This window comes from Zootermopsis nevadensis, unplaced genomic scaffold (genome assembly GCF_977971745.1).
Source record: "Zootermopsis nevadensis isolate Lab colony 2312 unplaced genomic scaffold, Znev_1.0 Znev_ptg000017l, whole genome shotgun sequence".
NCBI classification, from domain to species: domain Eukaryota; kingdom Metazoa; phylum Arthropoda; class Insecta; order Blattodea; family Termopsidae; genus Zootermopsis; species Zootermopsis nevadensis.
This window is the reverse complement of record NW_028259149.1, coordinates 5,020,212-5,045,083: the sequence shown is the minus strand read 5'-3', so window position 1 is coordinate 5,045,083 and position 24,872 is coordinate 5,020,212. Positions and strand designations below refer to the sequence as shown.

Below are 24,872 nucleotides of genomic sequence, written 5' to 3'. Positions count from 1 at the left end.
CGTATGGTTCGTACCAGTTTCTATCAGACTACATGGTGCAAATCCCAGAAGACTGTCGTCTTAAGGTTTTAAAATTAATTGTACATGTGATGTGTCAAAGGGGAGTGGGATTGTAGTTAGTGTTTATACCGACTAGCCATCGGAGAATCCTTACTATAGTTTCGAGATAGATGCCAATAGATGGCAGAACAATATATACGTGTCATCATGGACTATGCTAGTTGTCAAGTTTTAATTTTTGAATTATCGGTGTTTGTGTGTTGGTATTCGTGTACGGTGCTGTGATAATACGTAATAGTGGGTTTGATTATATGTAGATTTTATAGAAGTGTGATAAGGGATGTGAAAAACAGATATGAAGGTTACAATAAGAAGTGAGACAATTCATATGCACTATTACTTAGCTATTATAACTTGAAATTGTGTCAGATTTATTATTTTTGATTTGCAAGTCTAATTTTTGAATTTCTTCTAGGTTGGACCGGAGTTGCTACATGGCGTTGGGTAGCAAATGACGACAATTGTGGTATCTGTCGAATGGCATTTGATGGTTGTTGTCCAGATTGCAAACTTCCTGGTGATGATTGCCCATTAGGTACATAGTTTTGCTTTATAATATCTCGCATACTAATGATTAAACAGAAGGTTGATGAATGAAAAATCTGTGTATTCTGAAGATTAACTTAAACTGTTGTGAGCAGTTCATCGAAAAAAGTCTTTTTAGCCTTTAATTTCGCGTGTCTGTTTCTGTATCTTTTTGCCACTCTCTCCCTTTCTAAGTTGTGATAGCCAGTCACCAGCAAAGATAACAGTGTGATAAATTTCTTGCTAGATTAATTTTTATACATAATCTTTGCATAATGCATTCACTCTAATTCTCATGCATACCATATATAGTATATCACTTACTGTTCTTATATGTCTAAATACATGTATTGATTACAGTGTGGGGTCAATGTTCTCACTGTTTCCACATCCACTGTATTATGAAGTGGCTGAATTCTCAACAAGTTCAACACTTATGTCCAATGTGTCGGCAGGAATGGAAGTTCAAGGAGTAGAGAGTCAGATGTGATTTGTTTTTCTGTCAGGTATGAACATAACTTTCACTCTTTCAAAAATCTTCAAATTTACTGTATTGTTGTGAAGATGGTTTAAAACGTATCCAGAATTTTGTTTGTATCATATGTACACACTTGTCCTATCCCTGCTTATTTTAAGTTGCTGTCTCAAAATCTGCCCAGAGAAACAAAGCAAAAGAACCTTTAAAAATTCAGTTTTTGTAGTGAGTCAACAACTAAGATGATGTTAATGATAATTTTTTTGTTGGATTAATTTTTCATAAATATTCTTTGCATAATGCATTCAGCAACATCATTGTTATGAGGATACCTGGTGGTTGTGGGGTAAGGCACTGCATTTGATGGTTATGTGTTTGACCACTTCATCTCTGCCAAAGAAACAAATTTTGGAGTTGTCCTGGTTTTGGTAGTAATAGAATTAAATATGTATCAGTAATGTTAAAGAAGGAAGGTGTCTGCATACTACTGAAACCTAAGAGCTCTCAGGTCTAAGAATCTTCAGCAAACCAGGATTTACAAAATCCCTGCTATTATGGTGAAAGTGTACATCAGACAAATGGCTGACATATTAATAATGTAGTGTCCAAGTGTATAAGGAACATCAAACAGGAAATGCAGAGGTCAATTGTTATTTAAAATTCTGTAGAAATGAAGTATGGCATTGACTAACTAAACAGGCGTTATAACTTATATCTGTGATCGCTTTCATTGCATCATCATGGAAGTCACTAAACTATTAATCATGCAAGACACATCAGCAGAGAAGATACTGACAGCCTCAATTTCTTGACAGGAGTTCTCTGACAGCCACAACTCCAGTGTGAATATCTGATTGATTAGTACTCAGGACAGGCCAATCACAAACCATCTCTGTCCCCATGACCCCTCCCTTCCAGACATTTAAATATTCCAGACATATCAGTCCTGAAGATTGAAACTGGTCTTGACAAAAATTTCATACACAGTAATTATGTATGATATGTAAAATTATTAAACATTCAACACAGGTCAAGTATTAACCAGTATTTTGCTTTAGATATCATAAGAGGCTCAGTAATAAACAATAACTAACTTAACATTATTTTTGGTAATGACATTTACTACATGAAATGGCAATACTGCGATGTTTTGATCTTATGGAATTAGTGGTCTTTCCTCTGTGTATGTGACGTAATGGTTACATCACCATGACTTGGTTAAGAAAGCCTTGTTTACAGTAGTTTGTGTACTGCATTAAGGTGGGGTATAATTAAGGTAGGAGAAGCATTATATTATGCCTTCTTCCCCCCTGCATATCCTTTGTTCTTTGTTCCTTGCTCTCATATTTATTATTAATTTTATTGCTGCTTGTGATTTTATTAAATAATCAAGCTGTTATCTTATTATCACAGCTCATATTCTTGAATTTATGTTCCATTTTCTAGACTGGATAATTACATGAAATGTAGGTGACACTAAACATGCATTTTACAGCTTCTCAGGACGCTTGTTTCCTATATATGTAACATATGTTTTCTGGAATGCAATGTGTTTAGTAAGGAAACAGTGCATACATGGTGCATTGGCACTGTTCTTGCTTAAAATGTGTGAATCGTTTATCTCTGCGACTTTTGTTACAGTTATGGTTAACAGTTAACTGTATGTAGTCATAAATGGAGATTAAAGCAACCACTAGTTGTTCTGAATGAACTGCTCGTGCCTCCATGTTTTAAATGGTTAGAGGAAACAAGTTTCCACAGATCGTTCCCCTTGTGACCCACAGCAGGTTGCTGGATAAGGCATGGTGTGTGGGAGCCTCCGTTGGACTGGGACCCTGTAACGGAAGGGTACTCCCACAGGTGCAGGAAACCTTGACCTTTCAGTCCAGTTCGTGTTCCTGGTTTTATTGAATATTTTCAGATCTGAGATTTTTTATTGTTAATGTCACAAAATATTCTGTAGTTACTATGTATGATGCTTCCTGGATTTCTTGATTAAGTCTTTGTTCATTTACCACTGATTTTTCATTTGCATTGGTTATATAGAACGTATTGGAAGGGAAACTGTGAATAATGAACTGGATGTGGTCTTGAGTACTGTTTAGAGGTTTCGGTGAACGTCAGCATAGTCTTGTCACGAAAAGCTGTGTGGACTTGTAGGCAGTACACTCTTTTGAAGCACTGGTATCCAAAAGTTCACATTATGAGATGACCCATGGAGCTCATACTAATTTGTAAAACTTATTCAGCCCTTTGAACTCGAAGCTTGTATTAATGATACTTAAACCTTCAGTTCCTACCTCAGAGAAAACGCACACCTCCGTTGCAAAGATGGATTGTTTAATGCTGTTTATGGAAATATTTACTGTTTTTTGGATGGCGTATGACCTTGGAGACGTAGGTGTAGATAGCTTATTCTGTCTCAGGGTAGCAAACAGTGCCTGGCCATTGAACATTTTGATCTCAGAAAAGGCAGCTATGTCTTGGCTGAGTGACTGTCGCCTTCTAAAAGAAAACTTTGCTCTTTGTAGGTAGTACTATTACATATGTCTGTTTCTTAGTCTCATATTCTCCCAAACTCATGATACATAACCTTGTGCTTCAGTGCTTTATAGACAGTGGAGTTTACACAGCATTATTAAATTCATAAAAGGAATATGAGGTTTGATTTCCTTGAAGGTCAAAGATTTTTCTCTTCATCATTGTATTCAGAATCCATACTAGATCTCTGAAGGACCATCCAGCCTCCTGTCCAGTGGGTACTGGTGTATTTTTCTTGGGGGGAGGGGGGGTAAGTATCCAGAGCAGGAATTTGATCACTCGTCTTCATTTAGTGCTGGCGTTAATGTGTGGACCTACACCTCCACTTCCACATATGATTTCGTGGCCATCTTAAGTTTGGGACAGAGCAGTATGCATTTTGCTTGCTTATCTCATCAGCGTGCTATATGCCTCATCCATTTCATTATCTACGATTTAATCACCTTAATATATGATGAATAACACAAATTATGAAGCTAATCATTTTTTGCTGTCTTGTTTCTTTCTGCCATATATTTTCTCCCTCAGTACACTGTTCTCAGAACATCCTTAATGTTGTGTTTTTCCTGTAATGTGAGAGACCAAGTTCCACACCCACACAACAGGTAAAATTATGTGTTGTATATATGTTAATGTTTACGTTGAAAGGCGCGAGACTGAATTATTCCTGAGCAGGAAACCTGAAAGCGTGAGTCACCAGCGTGTCTCACAGGTACGGATATTTCGTACTGCCATTGTCCCTTCCCCTCGCAGTGTCTGTCTATTCACATCTTATGTGCTTCCCCCCTCCAAGCCAACTTCTGGTACACGACCGAAGTTACAGGACACAATAACCGTCTCTCCCGCCTGAGGCTACACTGTTCTTGGACGACGAACAGTTTTCACTGCTTGGCACCAGATTGCGTTCGTAGTGCCGTGATGTAGACATTTTCCTACGGTGTTGAAGATAACACAACAGCGTACGCAGTCGAATGAAGTGAGAGTTAAAGCAGTCTTGCTGTGGTCTGGGTTGGAGTAGGTTGTGTTGTGAATATACAGTGATGCCTTAACATCGCACTACGGCGTTTGTGATGGTGTGTTGTATGGCAAAACAGTGAACGATGCTGATATCACGCGGACAGGTTTTGTCAACGTCGGCAGGGGTTGCATCCTCCGGGGGAAAATTGGCTACGCGACCCTTGCCACCCCCACCTGTACCTCCACGACCGAGCAAGGCCGTAGTGGCTGAAGCACTTGCTCGTACCAGGTCTGGAGACGTGAATAAAAGTGCCAGACCGCATGCCATTCCGACCAGAAGAGCCCCTCCACCACCAACACCCCCAGTACCGAAAGAAAGAAGTCAAGAATTAAATAAGTCGCAGGGTGTAAATACGACTCCAGTACCAAAAGAGCGGAGCCAGCAGCCCCAGAAGATTACGGCAGTGAAACAAAGTGTTGATTATTTTTTTAGTGGCGAAACCACGCCTTTGTACGTTGGTAAACGAGCGACTCAGTCATCCGGGTGCTATAAGGAACATCGTAAAGGTGGCTTTGAGAACCACGTGAACAGAGAATTCTGTGCAGATGAATCTAAACGCCATGGGTTGGATGAATTTCGAAATGTTCATCACAACATAGCGTCTGGTAACGGTGGTAACCGTGGTGGTTGTAACGGACAGTTGTTGCAGTTGGGAAATAAGGCAATAACAATTGACGATAGTAGTGCGGCAGTTGAAATTACAAATGAGTCTCGTATCTGCAACTTAGGTTTGCAAGAAAGAAATGGAGTGAAGTCGGAAGAGGCTGAAATACCAGAGGAGAGGATGATAATGCTGAAGTCCAAAGCGCAAGAAGAAAGCCAAGTTATTTCTCACGTCATAACAACGAAACCACAAGAGCAGGGAACCATGTCGTTCCCAGAACGGAATGAAGAGAATATAGCTGGAAAAAATTCTAGTAATGATCTTAGACTGCAGACCATAACCAGTCAGGAAGACAAAACTTCAGAGCAGGAAGACATCCTTCATGCGAATAAAACCACTTCTATTATGAAACAAAACCTTGTAATTGAGGATAAACAGCAGATAATAAGACATTCGCCACATATGTTGCCAACTGGACAACATAAACATGACAGCTCGTACACGTCTTTGTCAGGAAGTCGAAACACGGTTCTTCTTATAGATAACAGCCAAAGTAAAAGAGAGAATTTCCCATCAGTTGCCCAGCAACGGTCAGCAAGTAAGAAAGATATTATTGTAAGCGGGGTTGCAGCGTCTTCATGCGCTCCATTGGTTGAGAATCTGATTGTTGAACTTCGGGAAAGTTCACAACATAGGACACAGCTTCAGCAGTATAATATTAAAAACAACGGGTCCGAAGAAATTCAAAACGGGGTTAATAACTCGGGAAATAATACAAATGAATTCATCGAGTCCTTGTATAAGAAGACCCCACAACCTCGGATACAACATTCTGATTGGTTTGAAGTCGACAACGGCAAACCCGTTCGGTATTCCAGTTGCCACATAACTCTAGATGATTCCTATCCAGGGTCTTCCGATTCCAGTAACACTGAGTCTAATTCCTCGACCATAGACCTTTCTAGAAGTAACAGTTTCCAATATACTGATTTCAGTGAACTGAGCGTTGATGTTAATCTCGATTGTAGGGCGCGCCTCGTTTCCTTCAACAGGAGAAGAAACATGGCCTCTCTACAGGGGCTTCCTCCTTTACCCAAGAGTCTCAGCGGCATTAACCTTTTTGAAAGCTGTGGTGGAAATGTACACTTTACGTCCGTGGACCGCCAGCACAAGCAGCAGAAACCGGAAGTGTCAACGCCTACAGGAATGACGAAGAGCGGTAGTTTTCGACAGTTGACCCAGCAGAGTTGTTCCTCTGGCAATGGTGGAATCTGCAACGAGAGTGGTGTATTGAGAGTCGCGCCTTCGTCGAGTGGCCGTGGACCAACTCCTCCAACGCCTGGAGGAACCGCACATCAACAGATTTTGCACCATCAGCATGTACGAAGTCTCCATCAGAACGGCGACATCCCACCGCCTCCTATCGTACCACGAGTGCGAAAACCAACGGGGTTAGACGCTCAGCTGGCAATCCTCAGGAAGGAGATGGTAAGTAGTCTGTGATATATTTTTACTTCCCTGTAACGAACTCCCATCTCAGTCCTTTTTATAAACATCGAGATGTCAGGTGACGAATACAAATTATGATACAGCCCGTTCATTTATTGACATTATCCCCAAATTTCGTCTCTTTTAGGTACAAATATTATCCTCAGGACACAGTTGTTAAATTTTTTCAGTATATGTAAGGGTCTGTTTATATAGGAACGTAAAGATAACGACACGAGCTCTTGCCGATTTTTAAGAAAATATTATTCAACGTTTTTAAATGGAACTGTTTATATTGACTCCGAGCTCGTCCGTTCCACGAACGAGTCTCGCCCAACTTACGTCCCCAACGATATTTTTCCTAAACAGTCCCATGGACAAACGTTGAATAATATTTTCTGAAAAATCGGCAAGGTCTCGTGTCGTTATCTTTACGTTCCTATATAAATAGACCTTTATTCACGTAGGACGTCGGACTAAATTAGGTTTGCAGAGATAAGTGATGGGAAGGTAACAGATTCTGAACTGAAGGGTAACAAGACCCCGGAAGTTAAAATGATCTGGAGTTTTTGATGAGTGTATTTTTTGTTTGTTATTGTCGTTCCAACTGTTTTAAACTTTGCCATATATTTGGAGGTAATTATCGTTATATTTTTATGTACTGGATTCTGACGGCAGGAATGTTCCGTCTGATGATAGTACTTTCTTATTAAAAGTCTTATTTTTAATGCCTGTTCCCGTATTACACAGCAAAATAATTGCACATAGTTCACGGGAAGACGCCACGGTGGTCTAGTGGTTAGAACGCTGGCCTTGTAATACTGGGGTCTCGGGTTCGATTCCCGAATTTATAACTTGTGTTGGGCAAGGCCGTGGTCTGGGCAACACGGAGTTTTCCTCCGCGGGCTTCCCAGGTTTCTCCGTGGCATCCCAACAATTACTCCATTCACACACAGAAGAAGGCAATGGCAAACCACTTCTGGATCATCTGCCAAGAACGTATATTAACAGGTCCCAGTCCGAGAAAAGGATGGAAGGATTCTGTTCATATGGACCTGTCGTCTGACAGAACACTAAATAAATAACAAATAGTTCACGGGACGGGAGCAACGAGTATTTTCCGATAAAGGCAGGGTCCTCTTAATTGAGGTTCCGTTTCAGACGTGTCCTACTATATTTACTTTTAAATACGGAGGGATGAGCTTGCTAATGTATGTGCTATTCAGATTAACGTCTAACCGATCAAGAAACAAGGAGGTAGCTTGTGAAATTCGCTTTCTAATGAATTAATTTCGTCAGTTAAGAATTGACACACTATCTCTCTAGTTTGCTTAATTTTGTTTAGAGGCTTGGTAGAGGCTGTTTGTATTGGAATCACTGAGTAATAGGCGTGGCTGATTGGAAAATAAAGAAATCTTTGTGATAAAAATAATGCAAGTGTTAACACGATAAATGACTAAGGGCATGAATAACACGGAATTTTGTACGCCATATCAGATGTTTCGTTACGAAGAAAAGAGAAATTTACGTTTGCGTTGCAGTATATGAATCGTATCAGTAAGAAAGCGACGTTCGTCTCCTGTTCGCCCCCCCCCCCCCCCGGGGGGGCCCGTGTAGCAAAGAAAAAAAAGTGACGGACGCATATTCCCTTATGCATTGTAGCTGTCGATAAAGTAGCAACCACCAAAGACGACGGGAAGAAACATTTGGGCTTTATTTGGTACAAATTAGGTTATGGACCTGTATTTTTATGGGGCGGTCGATGTTTTTTTTTTATCAGGGCTGTAGTTTGTCCGTTCAGTGCGTGTTCTTGTTTTTCAAAATAACCACTGAAATGAAATCGTGCACTCACTTTTGTCGCTTGTTTTTGATGATTATCATTTATCAAGTGCTTGAGTGTCGTGACTTTGTGACCAGCTGGGACTGTACGTACAGTTTGTTATTCCCCGTTCATGCACACGGAGGCTGTTCGGAAGAACCGAGCTCTGTGCAGTCCAGAAACGTTTAAGCTTGACCTCACGGGAAGATCCCTCGACCTCGTCACGGTACCTGATGAAGCACAATGCAGCTACGGACCTTGGCACTGAACGTAATGATAATTGCGTGCTTTGTCTCTGGATGACACCGGAAGTTAATTAATTGCACTTGTATCATGGCTGTGTGTGGATTTCTCTTTAACACACGTGGAATATGAGAACAGTGACCCAATTTCTTATTTGCAAGTCCCCTATCTTCAGTGTCGCTATCTGGGCCAGAGGTTATCAACCTTTTCACACCTGTTACCACATTTATCCTGGCCGCAAAATTATAAATGAACTTATTTCAATTTATTAAAAGTTCACGTGTTGCTCAGTAACTTTAATTAATCTAAGGAGGACACACTGACGGTCGCCGTGTGAGATATCAGGTTCTCACGGCGGTGGGTATGAAGATGACAGACAGCCTTCTGGGATGATGGGCCTTGTAGCCTGGTAGAAATTGACCAGTGTTTCGGAGGTGCTTACTGCCTCCATTATCAGGGCTAGGCCACGGGCTAAATAAGCCGAAACGTCCATACACACTCTGGGGCCCTCCTTTCTATCTGTCCAGTGGGTATCGGGTTTATCTCCCCTGGGGCAAAGCGGCCGGAGCATGAAGCTAACCATTTACCTTCATATAGTTCCGATGAGTGAGGCTACACTTTCACTCCCACGTCTTTGTTGATCACCAGCACAAAATGTGCACTTATAATGTTCTTTTAAATGTGCTATTAGAGGTTTTATTTTGCGTGTTCACTTGTGAATTGTTCGAGACGAATCGTGTAATTATATTCGTTTATAAAACGCTTACAAATCGTGCAGTTGTGTGAGAGTCGAGGTTCCCACTGCATGAAAGTTGTCGACGTTGGTCTTCTGGGTTGTAACGCCGTGTACACCTGCTTATAGGCCAAGGCGCTAACGTTTTGTAGACGTACTATGTCACCATCTTCAGGACTGAAAGATAGAGGCGGTATCTTCCTTCTGAACTTTCGTATCTTTCTATAAGTCCACTCGGCGTTGCAACTCAGAAGACACCATCGACATGCAGTTTGCAGAATGTCCGCCCCGAATTGTACCTGATACAAAGGAAACTTCCAGTTTGGTCGGTCACGTTCTGACAGTAACATTTTACACAGGTCAGTAACGCGATGAACCAAGTGGCCCTCGGCGGTCGTCGCTGGACTCGAACGCTCGAAACTAGACGTGCGGAACTTCGCCATGCTGTGTTGTTGTTGTTCCTGCGAATACTTCCGACTGCATTTCGAACAAGGCCACGTGCATTCGTAGCACTTGAGGAAAAATGAAATGCATTCACAGATTGCTTAAATCTACAACGTGTATGATGTTATATGTCAGTATAAACCGTGATAACCCCGAACTTTCGACTTCTGCTCTGTTTTCATCCAGTTTACAGGGTCATAGAGCTAAAAGCAGAACAGTGTCTGTCTTCAGCTGACCTTGAAGCGACAGATGGAGAACCCTATTGCATATATTCCACGCCTTTGCGTTGTCCATTGACCAAGATTTTGTGACCACCATTGAAATGTAACCTTACGTATGCGACAGACGTATTGTTTATTTGTAACTTCGAACTGTTATCTGTATAGAAGTCAAAACAACTGCAGGCTACATTTGTATGCTACTACATAATGTGTTGATGGGTGTCAAGATATGTTTTACATCCGGTCTGACATAGTTTTGTTAATGCGTACAAGATTGTCCCGTTTTAGAAGGCACTAGCATTTCTGTCGGTTGTCATTTAAGCAGTGTTCTTCTGTTTGGGTGCAGGAAAAATCAATGAAGTTACGTGAGTGACACTGCTAACCCTTTGAAACCCAGCAGAAACGTTTTGTACCACCTAAGATCAGCAACCCACCATTTTGTATTTATGGGTTTCGTATGATTCTCATTGTAAATAGCTAATATTTCCTTAAACGTCAGAAACCAGTTGACTTTTGTAATGGTGACATGGTGTTTTCTTTACGGTACGGACTGAGTTAAATATTTAGTCTTGTTCCGACTTCAAAGGATTGCTGTTGTGGTCAATGGATTAGAAGTTATGTTTTCTTTGATGCTTTATGATACGTTTATAATCACAGCATGTGAGGCAGCAAGCACTTCTAAAACGTTTTTAAACTTCACGATTCATAACCATCCTTCATCGTCCGTTGTCTCCATGAACGTCATTTCAAATTTTTGGAAAGGAGTGATGTAAGGCAGAGATAGAACTGCAGATTTTGAAAGCTCTTTTGTCGGCCTGTGCGTCGTTAAATATTGACATTGAAGGCCAAATTCAAGTGCTACATGCGCCGAAACACATTTTATCGATGTCACGAAGTTTTGCTTCAAATTTCGTGACCCGTCAGACTTTTGGGTTGGTTGTACAGTCCACGACTGTAATCTTGAGACTTGGTGGTGCGGGTGCGGAAGTGGGGTGAAGGAGGAAGGATTTCGTGCATTCCTTGCAAGTCTCAAGATTACAGTCGTGGACTGTATGTGGTGCTGTAGAAACTGCATCAGCAGTGGATAAGATTATGAACGCTGAAGTCGTGAAAGTTATTTGTTTGAGTGATGTTGCATGAGTATGCTTATTGATGGTGGTTAGGTATTCAAATGGATGAGTCAGAACGTGTAGGCTAAACAGACAGTCACTGTTACCGGTCGTGGTGTTGGACGCGTGCTCACCGAATTCCACCGAACATCGCTATTGATACTGAATATTACGGGTTCAAACCCCAGTCCATCGACTTGCTACACTAATGGAGGGGGGTTTCCGTGATGTTTCTCGGTCACCAAGCAGCCAAAAATGAGTCAAGACAAGTTTTTTTTGTGTATCATTTCCAGTTCATTATTCAGAAATACTGCACTTCGACGTTATTATATTTTAAAACCGTTTTAAATAGAGATTTTTAGGTTTTTACGTCGCTGAGGACGATCATATTTTTCAGGGTTTTTGGCGCCGTGTAGACTCGTCGGCGGGTGCCACGACGTCGAACCCAGAAGAACATAATCAACAAGAATGAATAGTTTGCTGGAATTTCGGGTTTGATCTCGATGTGAATATGGAAGTTTATCCGCTTTTGTCTGTATTGTGCAATGAAAAAGCATAAAGACATTTTCCGCCTGATTGACGTGTGTAACCGAACGCAGTGGTGACAACCCGAAGGTCCAAAATGTCTCATACGAAATACTACCATTGGTCACGATCCTGAGCCAGTTCTATCCTCACATCCGTATGAAGTTGGCTGTCTTCTGGGATATTGTGCCATGAAGTCTGTGCAGAAATTTATTGACGTTTCGGGGGTACCTACTTTGTCCATCACTGCCGATGAAGGAAGCAAGCACCCGGAATACAGTCGCCTTCGACGCACTCGTGGATGTCTCAACTCGTGACGTTTTACTGTGGTGATTCGTAACAGAATAAGTCGCCAAAAAGCCATTAAAGCGTTCGGAGGGAAAAGTCGCTCGCCAAACTTTTTTATTTTTTACAACAGTACGAAATTTCTGCGAACCCGGCGACCTGTACTACTTAGCTACTGGCACAGAGCAACGAGTTTGGGATTGAGAGCCCGCTCTTGCCTACTTCGCCATGAAAGTTCCACTGCAGAGCTATACAGCACTTAGCTCATCCCAGTTTATTCTTGTGCTTTCACTAAATGGAATTACGAGTGGTTCTTTACGAAACACTGCAAAAAGACGCTTTGCAGGTGAAATCGAAAACGTGCCATCAGAAAACGCATCTTGAGCGAAAATAGGATACGTTAATTGGTATGCCCATTCATCACGAAATGTGGTGACCTACCGAAGTAGGATGTTGCGGGACATATAGCACGCATGGAGAGACGGAAATCTTGCTCTTCATTGCAGTAGGAAAACGAGGAGAGAAGGCGAAATTGATATTAAAATGAATCTTAATGAAATGATATTTGAGGGTGTGGGCTAGATTGTTGTGGCTAAGCGTTGGGGCACGTAGCGGGATTTTTTGAACAAGATAATAAATATTGATAAAGTATTTTCATTGCCACATTAAACTGTTTTCCATCTGTAGTCGTAAATATATCTAACAAGCGATTCCGAAAATTTGTCGGCATTTTGTAGGAATCGTTTGGGGGGAGGGGGGTGATCGCTCGTCCCAAGGGATAGGACTCCTTATATGGGATAAACCCATCGTGTTTTTGAGACAACACAATCACTCGACCACACGCATATTCCACCAAGCGAGATTCGAACCTACGAGCGCATTGTGTAGGTGACTTAATAGTGTTTGGCCATCGGGATTTGCCGCGTGTTCTGGTTTTGAATGTCAGTTCCCGAATAGCCGCATACAAGAAAAGGGAACTTAATGTTTTCGCCATCTTGAAACGCCGTTTGATTTTTGTAAATACGAAACAGGGGAACAGCTTACCCTCGCTTGCGTTGCTTGACTGAGACTAGAGGTTAGGCACCAGGACCCTCCTAACATTATCCCAGACAGTTCAGTATACAAAGAAGGCAGGCAGACAGGCGTGCCGGCATCTGTTACACAAACCTTCATCTGCGTTACGTTTTTGAGGAATCTGAGTCGTGTCTTCTCGATTCATTCGAGATGTTCCTCGAGAAAACCGCTTCCTTTTGACGTCGATGTTGGTCTTCCGGGCAGTAACGTCGTGTCGGGGAACATGCCGTCTACATCTTCAAATATATTTTGGTGTTCTGACCAAAATAATGCTTTAATATCACCGTATTCGGTGTTATTACTGTCTGCCTTTGTCAGTACCAAACACGGTAGGCTTGTATTTGTTAGGTGTTCGGTTTGAGTCTCGTACACGTTACCGAGTACGTGATCGACGTATTTCGTCGTTCTGTTCAGTGTTTCCAGAAGGTTTTTCTATCCCGGTTAAGTAGCCTAATAAGGGCAGTTATCGCGGAAGCTGTGTGGCCAAGTGCCCGTTCTTGGCAGGTCCTTAAGAATTTGCTGCACCTTTGGATTCCTGAGCCTGTCACATACCGTGTGCGTTCTGCCGGATTGTCCCCGACACTCGCTGCATGAAAAGCGTGTTTACTGGGCGCCATTTCCCACCGGGTGTGCCATGGCACAGTTACACGACGCATTTTAAACGAAGTGTTGGCTGTGGGAGATGTGAAGCTCTGACGGAGGAGAAGATATCGTTGGTGGTCTTCTGGGTTGTAACGACGTGGGGACTGATTGGTGGATACCAGCGTTTCCTATGAATCCTGTTGATATTGTTGTCTTGGGGCGAGAAACTGCCTCTGTGGAACTCGACCTCAAACGGGTCAGGTGATGTCAGGACTCGGACAAAAATATCTCCCGGTGCCACTTTGTCCACCACAAACCTCATATGAAGTGACCTGACGAACCCGGGCCTGGTGAGAAGCCCGCGACTAACGGCCCATCGAAGGAACTTACCGTCCCCATCGAAGGACTAGCCAGAAGACGAACATCGCCATGTTGGAGTAGGGAATTGCGCGTTTCGTAAATATTTGCCTCATTGTGTTTCGTTGAACAATAGAAATGCCCAAGGCGTCAATAACAAGCTTAGAAACGTGCGTTCTGGTGGAATGCACGTACAGATGCAGTTTTGACTGGTTTTATTGTGCCATAGGCCTTGATATTCATTTACTCCCTATTATTGAAGGCAATATGCTATTGAATATGACTGTACTCTGGGTGGTTGCGCCGTGTAGTCTGGTAGAAGTTTGCTGTCTTCATAAACTTCCTTACTCATCACCTTGATAAGCAGAAGCGAGCACTTCGGAAACGTCGGTAGACTTCCACCAGATTACACTGTGCAAGAACCCACAAGTCTCACCGCCGTGAAGATATCAAATCCCACATAAAACTTTTGTTTTTTCAGCCATATTGCATAGTTCGTTTTCTGTTCATTATTTCATGTTCCAGTTTATTGTTGAACGTTGAGCCATTGTTGAAAACATTATTGAAAGCGTGATTTGAAGTTTGAGAAATGTGTGGGCTATATTAGACCTATTTGAACCAAACTGAAATATTTCGGACTCTTTAAAGCACACCCTTTTCTACGAAATTTAATCTAAATCCATTTAATATATTCCGAACATGAAACATCCGGGTAGATAGATGCTGTCTCCCTCATACGCGTTCATTTACGTTCTTCCTACGCTGAACGCATACGAATTGAAGAAACAATGAGACCGCATGCGAGAAGATTTATATCCAGACTGAGTTCTGTTACACTGGTGGATGTGCCGTTACCTGGAAACAGTCTTTCCACACCTTAATTACGAAGCCGTAATTTCGTCTTACGAAACTCAAGAAGTCGTGACGTACGCCTTCGTTCTGATAAGTTGCTTGCCTGGTTCATCTTGCAATCGACAGTACGCAATGCGTGTGCTTAAACGTGAACATGGAAACAGTTCGGTTTGGGCCTGACGTGTACTAGTTTCAGGCACGTGGCGAAAATCACCCTTCGTGCGTAGCTCTGAAGGCAGCTGTATCGAATTCCGAGGTTCTGCTGTCTTCGACCGAACAGGTCGGCTCAGCGCTAACCCTGGCAGATGCACACTTCGTTTAACGCCATTTAAGCAACTGCGTTACATAAAACATGTGACGAATTGGTACAGCATCATAAATTACTTTACAGTTGCATAGATAAGTCCAGTCAAAATAAGTTGTATCTGCCAGAGGTGAGAGATTCGCTTTATCTCTCCCTTGTCACGTACATTGATGAATGACTTTTTGTATCTTGCTTTATACATCTCTGTATTATCAAGATAGTAGATTAATCTCACGTAATATCTAGTGCATCGTACTGTCATATTATTTTATGATGACCGCTGACTTTCGGCTACGCCCAAAACTTTGAAGAGTCCGCTTTCGTAAATTTGCCTCTGAAATATGGATAATTATTTAATGAGCGTGATCGAGTGTTAGAAGTCTGGTGTGGTGGTACCAACAGAACCAATGGGACAGGGGAGATACTGGCCAATCAGAAGTCGAGTGACTCACCAGTGAGACCCATGTCTTCTGGGTTGTTGAACATGGGGGCGATGCATTTCTCCGAAGCTATGGTATCCACCTCTGACAATGCTGATGGCGCGTCACAACCCTGAACACCACAGTCGACGTTTTCGCAGCTGTGAAAACCTCAAATCTCACAAACCAGAAGCAATTCCCATTGCATCGTCTGTAAATCGGAGACCAATTAGCGGTCAGTGTCTCTCCAGTCGTGTAGCTTCGCAGTCACCATCTTCCCTAACGCTACAACTCAGTGGTATTGTTGTATTGTGAAGACATTGGTCGGGGCCAAGCCGTGAGCTGCACCTACGTAACCATTTTGTGATTTGAAGTGAAACAAACGCGTGAGCTATGTAAGCGAAAACATTACCTGAGACAGCGAGCTGAGTATTGCTGCTGAGAATTTCTGTCTGAAGCATGGACAGGGAAGGCTTCCTTATCTTTCACCGCTCCCAAGTCCCTCAATCGCTTTTGCCTGTTACTTCTAACGGACGTGGAACGCACAGGGTTGTTCCTACTACCGGAACATCGTAATGGCCAGGCCGTGACCGCGTTTAAACCCCTGGGTACCGCGGCTTAGACATTCGGTCTGATAAAAGATTCTCGGACTTTTTTAGTCCATTTCTTAGCAGTGCTTTAAAACAAATTTTGTTTTCCTGTGTGTTTATGCGTTTTGAGATTGAAATTGATGTCGCCTTGTTGAGGCATATTCCAGTTAAAACTGATACCCTCCGCTTTGCTAGGCATATCTTTCGTGAGTCATTACTGGCTTCGTGGAACAGTTGTTTTGAGAAGCTATAGTAGTCGCTCAGCTTGCCAGGAGAATTCCGGCTGTCTGTAGTGCACGACACAACAACAGTCCGTCACCTTTCCCCATCGTGAGCCAGTTGAATCCATTGTACATTCTTATTTGTTGTTAAACATCAATTTTTAATATTGCCCTCTCATTGCTTATGCGTTCTAGATGGCCAGACTATCTCATTCACTTTGCATTGACAGTGTCTGACGACGATAACACGTTATAACTGTTCTAATTATACAACTTATGGAATCTCCTATTTCTGTCTCCCTCCAGGTACAAATTTTCCCGGAAATTGCTACTCTTTTTTTTCCCCATGTCGTGCAGTTGGAATATTTTCCGTGCATCCAAGCAGAATCGAGTTATGGGCTGAGAATGTAACCGGTCTCCTGCAACCCACGTGAAGAACTGTTGTATGGGCTTGTCAGCATTGCCTTGGGCTTCATGTTTACATACGAAGAAGCCTTCCATTTGAATCGCAGGTGCAACGGGAGTGTCTTGTTGGGTTGCCCACTCACTCGCCTGATTCACCAACATACAGTAACTAGCGTCTTATTTCGCCGTCGAATGGTTATCATTCCAGCTTCGTATGATGGAGGCCCCTGGTTCGATTCTCATTCATGAGGAAACTTTCCTTACTTTGCTTGTTCATGGTTTTCTTTGGTGTCAGATCTAAAATGTATGGGATTCCCCAGTCGATAATACCCCCGGTGGGGATTCCCCCTCCAGCCACTTCGCGCACAGAAACGCATGTGGGCCTTCATGTAAAGTTTCCATTTTTGTTGTCCATTTTAACCAAAATTGGAATGTGCTGACAAATTTTAGTTGATCTGAAATTATGAAATTTCGTGAAAATCGTTCAGCGGAGTTATTGTCGATGCACGGACGGACAGACAGACAGACCCTGCGAAGCTGGTAGTCGCATTTTTGCAACTTTTAATTGCCGTCGTGCGCAACAGAACTCAAATGTTTACAACTTTGCTGTACAGAGCGGAAACGCGAGTGAACCGAACATGTTTTAAATCGTGTTGAGTTTAAAACTGCAGATATTAATTCGGGTTTCACGACTTTCCTAATATTTGTGAAAGCTGTCTGTAATCACTCTTAACGCTGCTATGTAGAATAATGAATGAGGTGGTGTGCCGTTAAACAGATTAACAAATGCAGGTTATCTTGCTTCGCGTGTTTCAGTCCGCATATCTATAATGTGAAATAGTAATAAAGAAAAACAAAAGACACGAGAACTGCGTAATTTTGCTTTCACTTTGACTGTTCAGGAAATGGAAAGGAGGTCTTCTCGCACTCTGTTGTTCAAGTGCTTTGAACTCATTGTTATTTTAAAGCCTTGAATAACCTTTAAATAGATTTTCTGATAATTCTCCTTTAACGGCGCAAACTGATGTTTGTAACGGGTATTTGTTATGTTATTTGCAGTACGGACCCATTTTTAAATATCATTTTAGATTATCTTCCGCTTCAAAATGAAAAAAAATGTTTAGTGTTTGAACCTGTGATTAATTAGGTTTTTTTCGGAATAGTCTCGTTTCATCTAATCTCATTGAGCAAGGCGCTGAGACGTATGGACTTTAGGAGCGAATGAGGCAAACAGCGACTGGAAAGTAGGGTAAATAGTTTACAGAAACTTCTGTTTGTGGCGTATGTAAAAGACGCGAACCCATCGAGCTCTCGACTACAATACAGGCATTGGCTCAAGGACAGCGAGAGAGAAACAAGAAAACTAAGAAACATTTATAAAAAGAGAGCTTCAAGCAGGTTGCAAGCCTTGAGGAGGACAACGATTAAGAATGTGACCTTCAGGGTCGTGTTTGAAAGAAATGTTGGGTTTTGTTCATTCTTCAGAGCAGCCACAGAGATTCCTTTTATGAATGCTACCATTTGGAAGCATAACAAATACGAAATGTGATAAAAATGTTGGAAAGCGGATAAGAATTGGAGATTAGTAAATCAGGGAACCTGTTTCGTTACAAGTGCAGGGGGCCTCTCCCAGCACCTGGGGCACTGCTTCTTTTCATAGAAAGAACTCCTCGCTGTAAGAACCATCTGCAAACTAAGTTGCGGAGAGGAAAGTTCCATTAGATGTAAGATTTTTGCATACTTATTTCGCGGCGAGTATGCAACAAAGCAGTCAACAAGGGAGAATAGCCTCTTTCTATGTAGGATTTGAGGTTTACACGGCGGCTTGTCTGAAGATGATTATCTTCTGGGATGTTGAGCCGTGTAGTGTGCTAGAAGTTCGTTGTTCATCGCTGCAAGCACCTCTGAAACGTCGGTAAACGTTATAAGACTACACGGCTCAACATCCCAGAGGACAGCAATTTTCGTACTCACCGTCGTGAAAACCTGAAATCTCACCCAGTATTGAAGTTGATTTTGAAGAAGTAACAGCTCTTGTGAGGACAGTAATGAATGAGTCTAGTAGGAGGGGAATTTCTTGAATAGCTAAGCGACTGTTAGCTTCCCAAGACAGACAATGATGTGTGGGTTTAGGTGAGAGGGTGAGAAACGTTGGTGGTGACGAGAGTAAATTGCAGTGAGCATTGACTAATTATCCACTCTGTAACAATTTAATACAATAAGTATAGTGTTAAATTTCACATGTTGAAAGTCTGCATTTAGTAAGATGTGTCGAAATTTAAACCTTCTCAGAACATAAAGTTCGCTTTCTTTGAGCAGTGAGTGACAAGGACATTCAACTGACTTGGCACACTCCGTTTGTTTGGATCCTTTATTTTATATCTGTTGCACCACAGCTTCTGAAACTGGAGATCGTATAAAAATAGCTAACGAATAGATCATTTTTCGCTCAGTTATGTGGTCATATCTCTTTTGTTGCTGTTACGGCGATTACAAATGAATCTTTTGCGATAGAGACGTGTAACATGGTAGAGTAATCGGCGACACGAACGGCTGGGAAGTCCGCTGGAATGTTGACAGTCCAGAATCCCTACTGCAAATAGATTTCGCAAATATTTGTGTATTCAGAGTTTAACGACAGCTGCCTCTGAAATTTATTCAGTCATCACCAGTTACTTCAATGGCGTGTTCGTTTTCACAGCTCTGATGAAGGCATCCCAAAATGGGACACGTCATTATAGCACCATGACGTAAAGACGTATGGGAGGCTTGGATGTGCCTTATCCAATTCTGAACCTCTGTATCAGATGGATGTGATTTGTCAGCGTCTCGCTCTGGCCGCTTTAACCCCGTCCTGGGAAAGAATACTAAAAGCAATCCGGTCCTCTGGCCGAGATTCGAAGACGGTGGTCGGCCGAGTATGAAACAGGACTGCCAACCACTAACCATGATATTCCCTTTCTTGGGTTACTTTACGATAGTCTTCCATTTGCAGAGGTTATGTCAATGATTTTTGAGTAAGAAGAATTTGAGGTTCTCGCGGTCGTCAGAACAAATATGGCTGTCTTCACGGCGATGATGATGGAAGCAGCAAGGACCTCTGAAACGTCGGTAAACTTCTACCAGACTGCATGGCGCTGCAACCCAGAAGACAGCCATCTTCGAATACTGATATCTGTTAGGAGAGACTGAGTGGAACCTTACGATAGCCAGTCATGAGGATGATATTGGAATTAGTTGCACATGAGTACAAGTCTTGAGGGTTTACCATTAGATTAATTTGTTCAGAGAAAGTAATATATTCGACCATAATGGTTTGTGGGGTTGGTGTTGATTAGCATCCATCCTGTCATCTAGCTTCTGAAGCAGTTGCTAAGGAAAATAATTTTTGCTCATGTCGGGAATCAAACCTTGACCATTTAGCCTGCACACTTTATTGGCTGCTGACTCATAGTTAACAGCCTTACTGGCATAATCTTTATGTCTTCATGTAGTTTCAATCGTAGCTGAAGTTCAGTTCTGGTTTTCAGCACATGACATGAATGTAATTATGAAATATGAGCATAGCATCCTGCAACCTTGAGCGCGGCTGAAGGGGACCGTAAGAGTCTCTGAGTCAGTTTAAGTGCATGACTGTTAATCAGTTTGAATCATCAGTCTTAAATGATATAGATTACTTTTAATCAGCCAGTTCAGAAATGCAATCCTCTTGTGTAATGCTTTCATGTTTAAATTTGTTCTTCAGAAATGAATTTCAGCGTACTTTTAAGTTGGAAGCTGTGCTTGTACTTATGGAGTACACCCATTACGAATTTAAAGGGAAATTAAGCAGGAAGTACACTTCTATAACTAAAACTGAAACTGAAGATACATAAAATAGGATATACGTGAATTTTATTGTGACATAAACTCCACAGTCTAAAATGCAAACTGAAGTTGTATTAATCAGGGTATACCATACTTTGATGTAAGGTAACTCCTCAATCTTCTTCTTCTTCCATTTCTTGACCATTACTTCGGTCTTCCGGCGCCTAATAATTTCTTCCATTCTTCTCTATTTTCCAATCCTTCCGGAGGTAGTTTCCACTCTATCATGATTCTTATAATTATGTCGTTCCATCCTAGTCTCAGTCTCCCTCTCTTCCTTCTCTCTTTTGGTTGCCATTCCATAGTCTTCTTTGGTAACCTTTCCTCCTCCATCCTTTGCACGTGTCCATACCAAATCAGTTGTCTTTTCTCTATCTCCTCAATTATATCTCGGTCCACCCTCATGATTCCTCTAATCCTTTCGTTTCTCACTCTCTCTCTTCTGGATATTCCATCCGCTCTTCTTAGGAAATCCATTTCCATTATTCTCAACTTTTTTTTTATTCCGAGAGTTGCCAAATTTCTGCTCCATAAAGAGCCACGCTTGTACCATCGTTTTATATATTCTCTCTTTCATTCTTTTTGTGATATTTTTGTCCCATAATATTGGGTTAGGAGTATCCTTCCTTGTTTTATTCTTTCTCCGGTTTCAGTTCCATAAGATCCGTAAGTCAGGGTATACATATTTTTATGTAAGCAAAACCACATTTTAAAATGTTTTGTGTTTCAGTTTGGTCTGCGTCAGCTGGACCTCTCGCTGCTGTCTCAGCTGTGGTCCCTCAATGAGTCGATACAGGAGTTCCGACAGCTTCTGCAGGAACAAGAAGACAGTGCTGCTCTTTCTCCACCATCCCCATCCTCAGCGGATGAGGGCGAAGAATATTACTCTCCACTGCGATATCGAGCGGCTATTCCGGGAGGACTGCCGCTGTCGTCGGTTCCGGAGCAGTACCGTTTGTCCAGTAGCTCGTCACAATCCAGTATCGAGTACGGAGACGTGTGAACATACGTGTTATTGCGGTAAAACTGATTCACAGTGAGACCGAGTATTTGTGATTTATTTTTAATGTCTTCTTTTGCATTTGTATGTCACGACTGACCTTCAGTACACTCGAAAACAACAAAACATATTAAAAATGAAGGGGTTTGAGATGTGTGTGTTTCAGGTATTAAGTGTTGATATATCAGGTATTTGTGTTTTTTCCGTGTCTTCAATAGTCAGGAAATGTGCTATATAGCATCGTTTGACAACTTGAAGTAGTATTAAACTAAAGAGCTGAGGTTCTTTTTTGGGGGCACTCGAGTGTACGGATATTTCTTTGCATTTGAAATGTGAGAGTCTGTGTTTCTCACTTCATAAGACAATTAGCTCCAGGGTTTGACCTGTACAAGAACTAATTACTCTTCTTTCACCCCTGTTTGTGGAACATGCACAGTTTCCTAAGCATGTTTGTATTGGGGAATTTCTGTTTGAAGGGGGCAGGCGCTCATGAGTTACCTCCTCGAGATCTGTACGTCTGCTTTTCATGCTGCGTCATAGAATGATATTTTAACTAGTAAATGAGTGGGATTATTATTATTCAGAAATTTTTTCATGTTATTGGACCCCCAGAATTAATTTTGATATCTCGACTGAAGAATATATTATCTGTGTAAGACTTGAGGTTCTCACAACAGTGAGTATGAAGATATCCGTCTTCTGGGTTATTGCGCTGTGTAGTCTGGTCGATGTTAACCAACGTTTCAGAGGTCATACTGCCTCCGTCATCAGGGCTATGACGGAGGCAGTATGACCTCTGAAACGTTGGTTAACATCGACCAGACTACACAGCGCAATAACCCAGAAGACGTATATCTTCAATATATTATCTGTTATAAGAACCCATTTTCCTGATAGCGGTATGATAGTTCATAAACAAGTTTACTTCATTCCGTAGCAGTGGATATTTATGCATTTTTGTTATATTTATTGAAATTTGTTGACTGATGACTTTTTTGACATGTAAGCTAATCCTCAAATTGGGTCTGGTTTTTCTTTCTTGAGTAAAAATTGAGGATTCAAAACATAATTTTAAACATGTATAATATGTGTGGGTAGCGCGCATGGATGGGGCAAGAGGTGTGCACCGTGTATTGGTTGGGAAGCCTGAGGGGAAGAGACCGCTGGGGAGACCTAGATGTAGATGGGAGGATAATGTCAGGCGGGATCTATGGGAGATAGGAGTCGAAGGAGACTGGATTTTGTTGGCCCAGGACAGGGTTCGGTGGAGGGCTTTGGTTAATTCGGTGATGAACCTTCGGGTTCCGTAAGCCGTCTAGTTGGTTACTTGGTTAGTTATAATATGTGTGGGTGCAGTCAGTTTTGTAAGTGGGATTTGGAGGTAAAGAGTTTTGTATTATGTTCAAGTAAATACAAAGTTTGTTTTCTTCTAATGATTATGAATCATGTATACATAAATATTTGGCGCTGATACCGACAATTGTTTCACATTCAGTCAGAAAGAATAAATAATTAGTAAAAGGGACTGTGTTAAAATAATGGCTGTGCCGCAACTCGGGTTATTTGCTGGCTTCTCGCCATGGAGACCGAGATTCTATCCCAGAGTAATCTATGTAGGTGGCACTGGTATGAGTTCTTCCCTGTGGAACTTTTGTTTTCCCCTACCACTTATCATTATGCAAGTACTCCATTCTCATTTATCTTAAAGGGCTGGACCATAGTCTCACTTGCACACCCCTTCCCCCCTCCAATCATTATATTTAAAAAAAGAAATTAACTTAAAAAATAAACCTATCCTTTTAAGTACAAAATGTTTTGTACGAAAATGTAAATAGTGAGTTTTGTGCAGTTTATGAATGTGTTTTGACATGTTGACAGAAATTTATTTAGACTGAAAGTATTGAAAAAGTTACTTCATTCATATTTTCAAGGGTCTTGAGGTTACGTAGACAGAATTCATGGAAGCATTCTTAACATCGAGTGTAAATTGCTATTTATTACAGCGTGGATAATTGAAGTATTTCCAGCAATCTTCTAATGGTATCTAAGGCACTGGAAAGTTATTAAGAGAAGGGGGGAGTAATCTATGTTTGCATCAGAGGTTTCAACAGATTACCTCAGGGTGGCAGTAGTTATGCAAACCAAGCAACATCGACTGTTATGAATTACACATGTTTACATTCTGTGGCTTTCAGTGGAATGATGAAAGTTTAGCGATAATACATTTTTACTCATGTTATAAAGAAGTCAATTCAGGGGCGTAGGTAAGTAAAGTTTGTCCCGCTACGTGCTGTACAGGTGCTTGGGGTGAGTGGAGGTATAGCTCCTCTCTTTCTTGACCTCGGCACTAGATGGGGGTGAGTGGTCGGCATCACACCCCGGCCGGCTTTACCCCCGGGAAAGGACCCCAGTACCAATTGGACAGGAGGCTGGGTGGGCCCCAGAGCCGGTCGTCCAGCCCGTAGCTAGTCACTATACTGACAGCTGTCCCAGCTGACAGGTGTGTAGGTACTTAACCTTTAAAATAATGTTTGTGGTATTGCAGCATTGGTATGTCTGCTTTTGAACTTCCATATTAGAAATTATTTAATTACTGTAAAAAAAAAAACATATAACCTGCATGAAAACAAGAGCCAGACTACTGCATGAAAATGATGTTTGAAATTTGTATGTAATTAGTTAAACGAACGTGTGGATACAATTTTAATACTGCTTATGTTTTATTTCTTGTATTCAAGCTAATTTTGAAAATAATCTGACTTGAAAATGCTGTTGCTAAGGACATGAAATTGATTTTTAAACGTCAGTACTTACACAAATTTATTTCAAGTTTCACTGTTTATATATGGTATTAGTAGAGCACTGTAATTTATTGATTGTAATCATACTTCTTTGAATATATTTAATACTATCCACTTAAATAGCCTAATACTGAAAGTTGAAGCTATTCTACAGGATGTACAAAGCTTTAGTATCAGTATTTTAATATATCATGTAAACTGTTGTGAGACAATGTTGTTGTTCTTATTTTATGGCTCTCCGGGCCATATTTGGTCCATGGCCTCCTCAATTCTCCTCTTCCATTCGATCCTCTGTTAGGTCCGTCTGTCC

The 24,872-nt window shown here is 41.6% G+C and overlaps 2 protein-coding genes across 5 annotated transcripts; both read left to right on the top strand.

The window, feature by feature from the left end:
* Positions 1-139: 139 nt before the first annotated feature.
* On the top strand, positions 140-6,389 carry lmgA (anaphase promoting complex subunit lemming A). 4 transcript variants are annotated; one of them, XM_087350184.1, is made up of 4 exons: positions 140-374; positions 476-595; positions 946-1,091; positions 4,425-4,549. In XM_087350184.1, the coding sequence occupies exons 1-3, from the start codon at positions 356-358 to the stop codon at positions 1,059-1,061; spliced, it is 255 nt and encodes an 84-aa protein (XP_087206310.1). In that variant the 5' UTR covers positions 140-355; the 3' UTR covers positions 1,062-1,091; positions 4,425-4,549. The 4 variants fall into 4 exon arrangements, with proteins under 4 accessions (XP_087206310.1, XP_087206311.1, XP_087206309.1 ...); XM_087350185.1 differs by lacking the exon at positions 4,425-4,549 and adding an exon at positions 2,702-2,771; XM_087350183.1 differs by lacking the exon at positions 4,425-4,549 and adding an exon at positions 2,845-4,081 and having other exon boundaries at positions 144-374.
* Positions 4,701-24,774, top strand: LOC110829868 (uncharacterized). Its single transcript, XM_022064038.2, has 2 exons — positions 4,701-6,711; positions 21,492-24,774. The coding sequence occupies exons 1-2, from the start codon at positions 4,702-4,704 to the stop codon at positions 21,762-21,764; spliced, it is 2,283 nt and encodes a 760-aa protein (XP_021919730.2). The 5' UTR covers position 4,701; the 3' UTR covers positions 21,765-24,774.
* Positions 24,775-24,872: the final 98 nt, after the last annotated feature.

Coding starts and splice junctions, on each gene's coding strand:
- lmgA (XM_087350182.1), top strand. Junction 596..945: donor TGGTGATGATTGCCCATTAG/GTACATAGTTTT, acceptor TATTGATTACAG/TGTGGGGTCAATGTTCTCAC.
- LOC110829868 (XM_022064038.2), top strand. CDS start 4,702: ATGCTGATATCACGCGGACAGGTTTTGTCAACGTCGGCAGGGGTTGCA. Junction 6,712..21,491: donor CAATCCTCAGGAAGGAGATG/GTAAGTAGTCTG, acceptor TTTGTGTTTCAG/TTTGGTCTGCGTCAGCTGGA.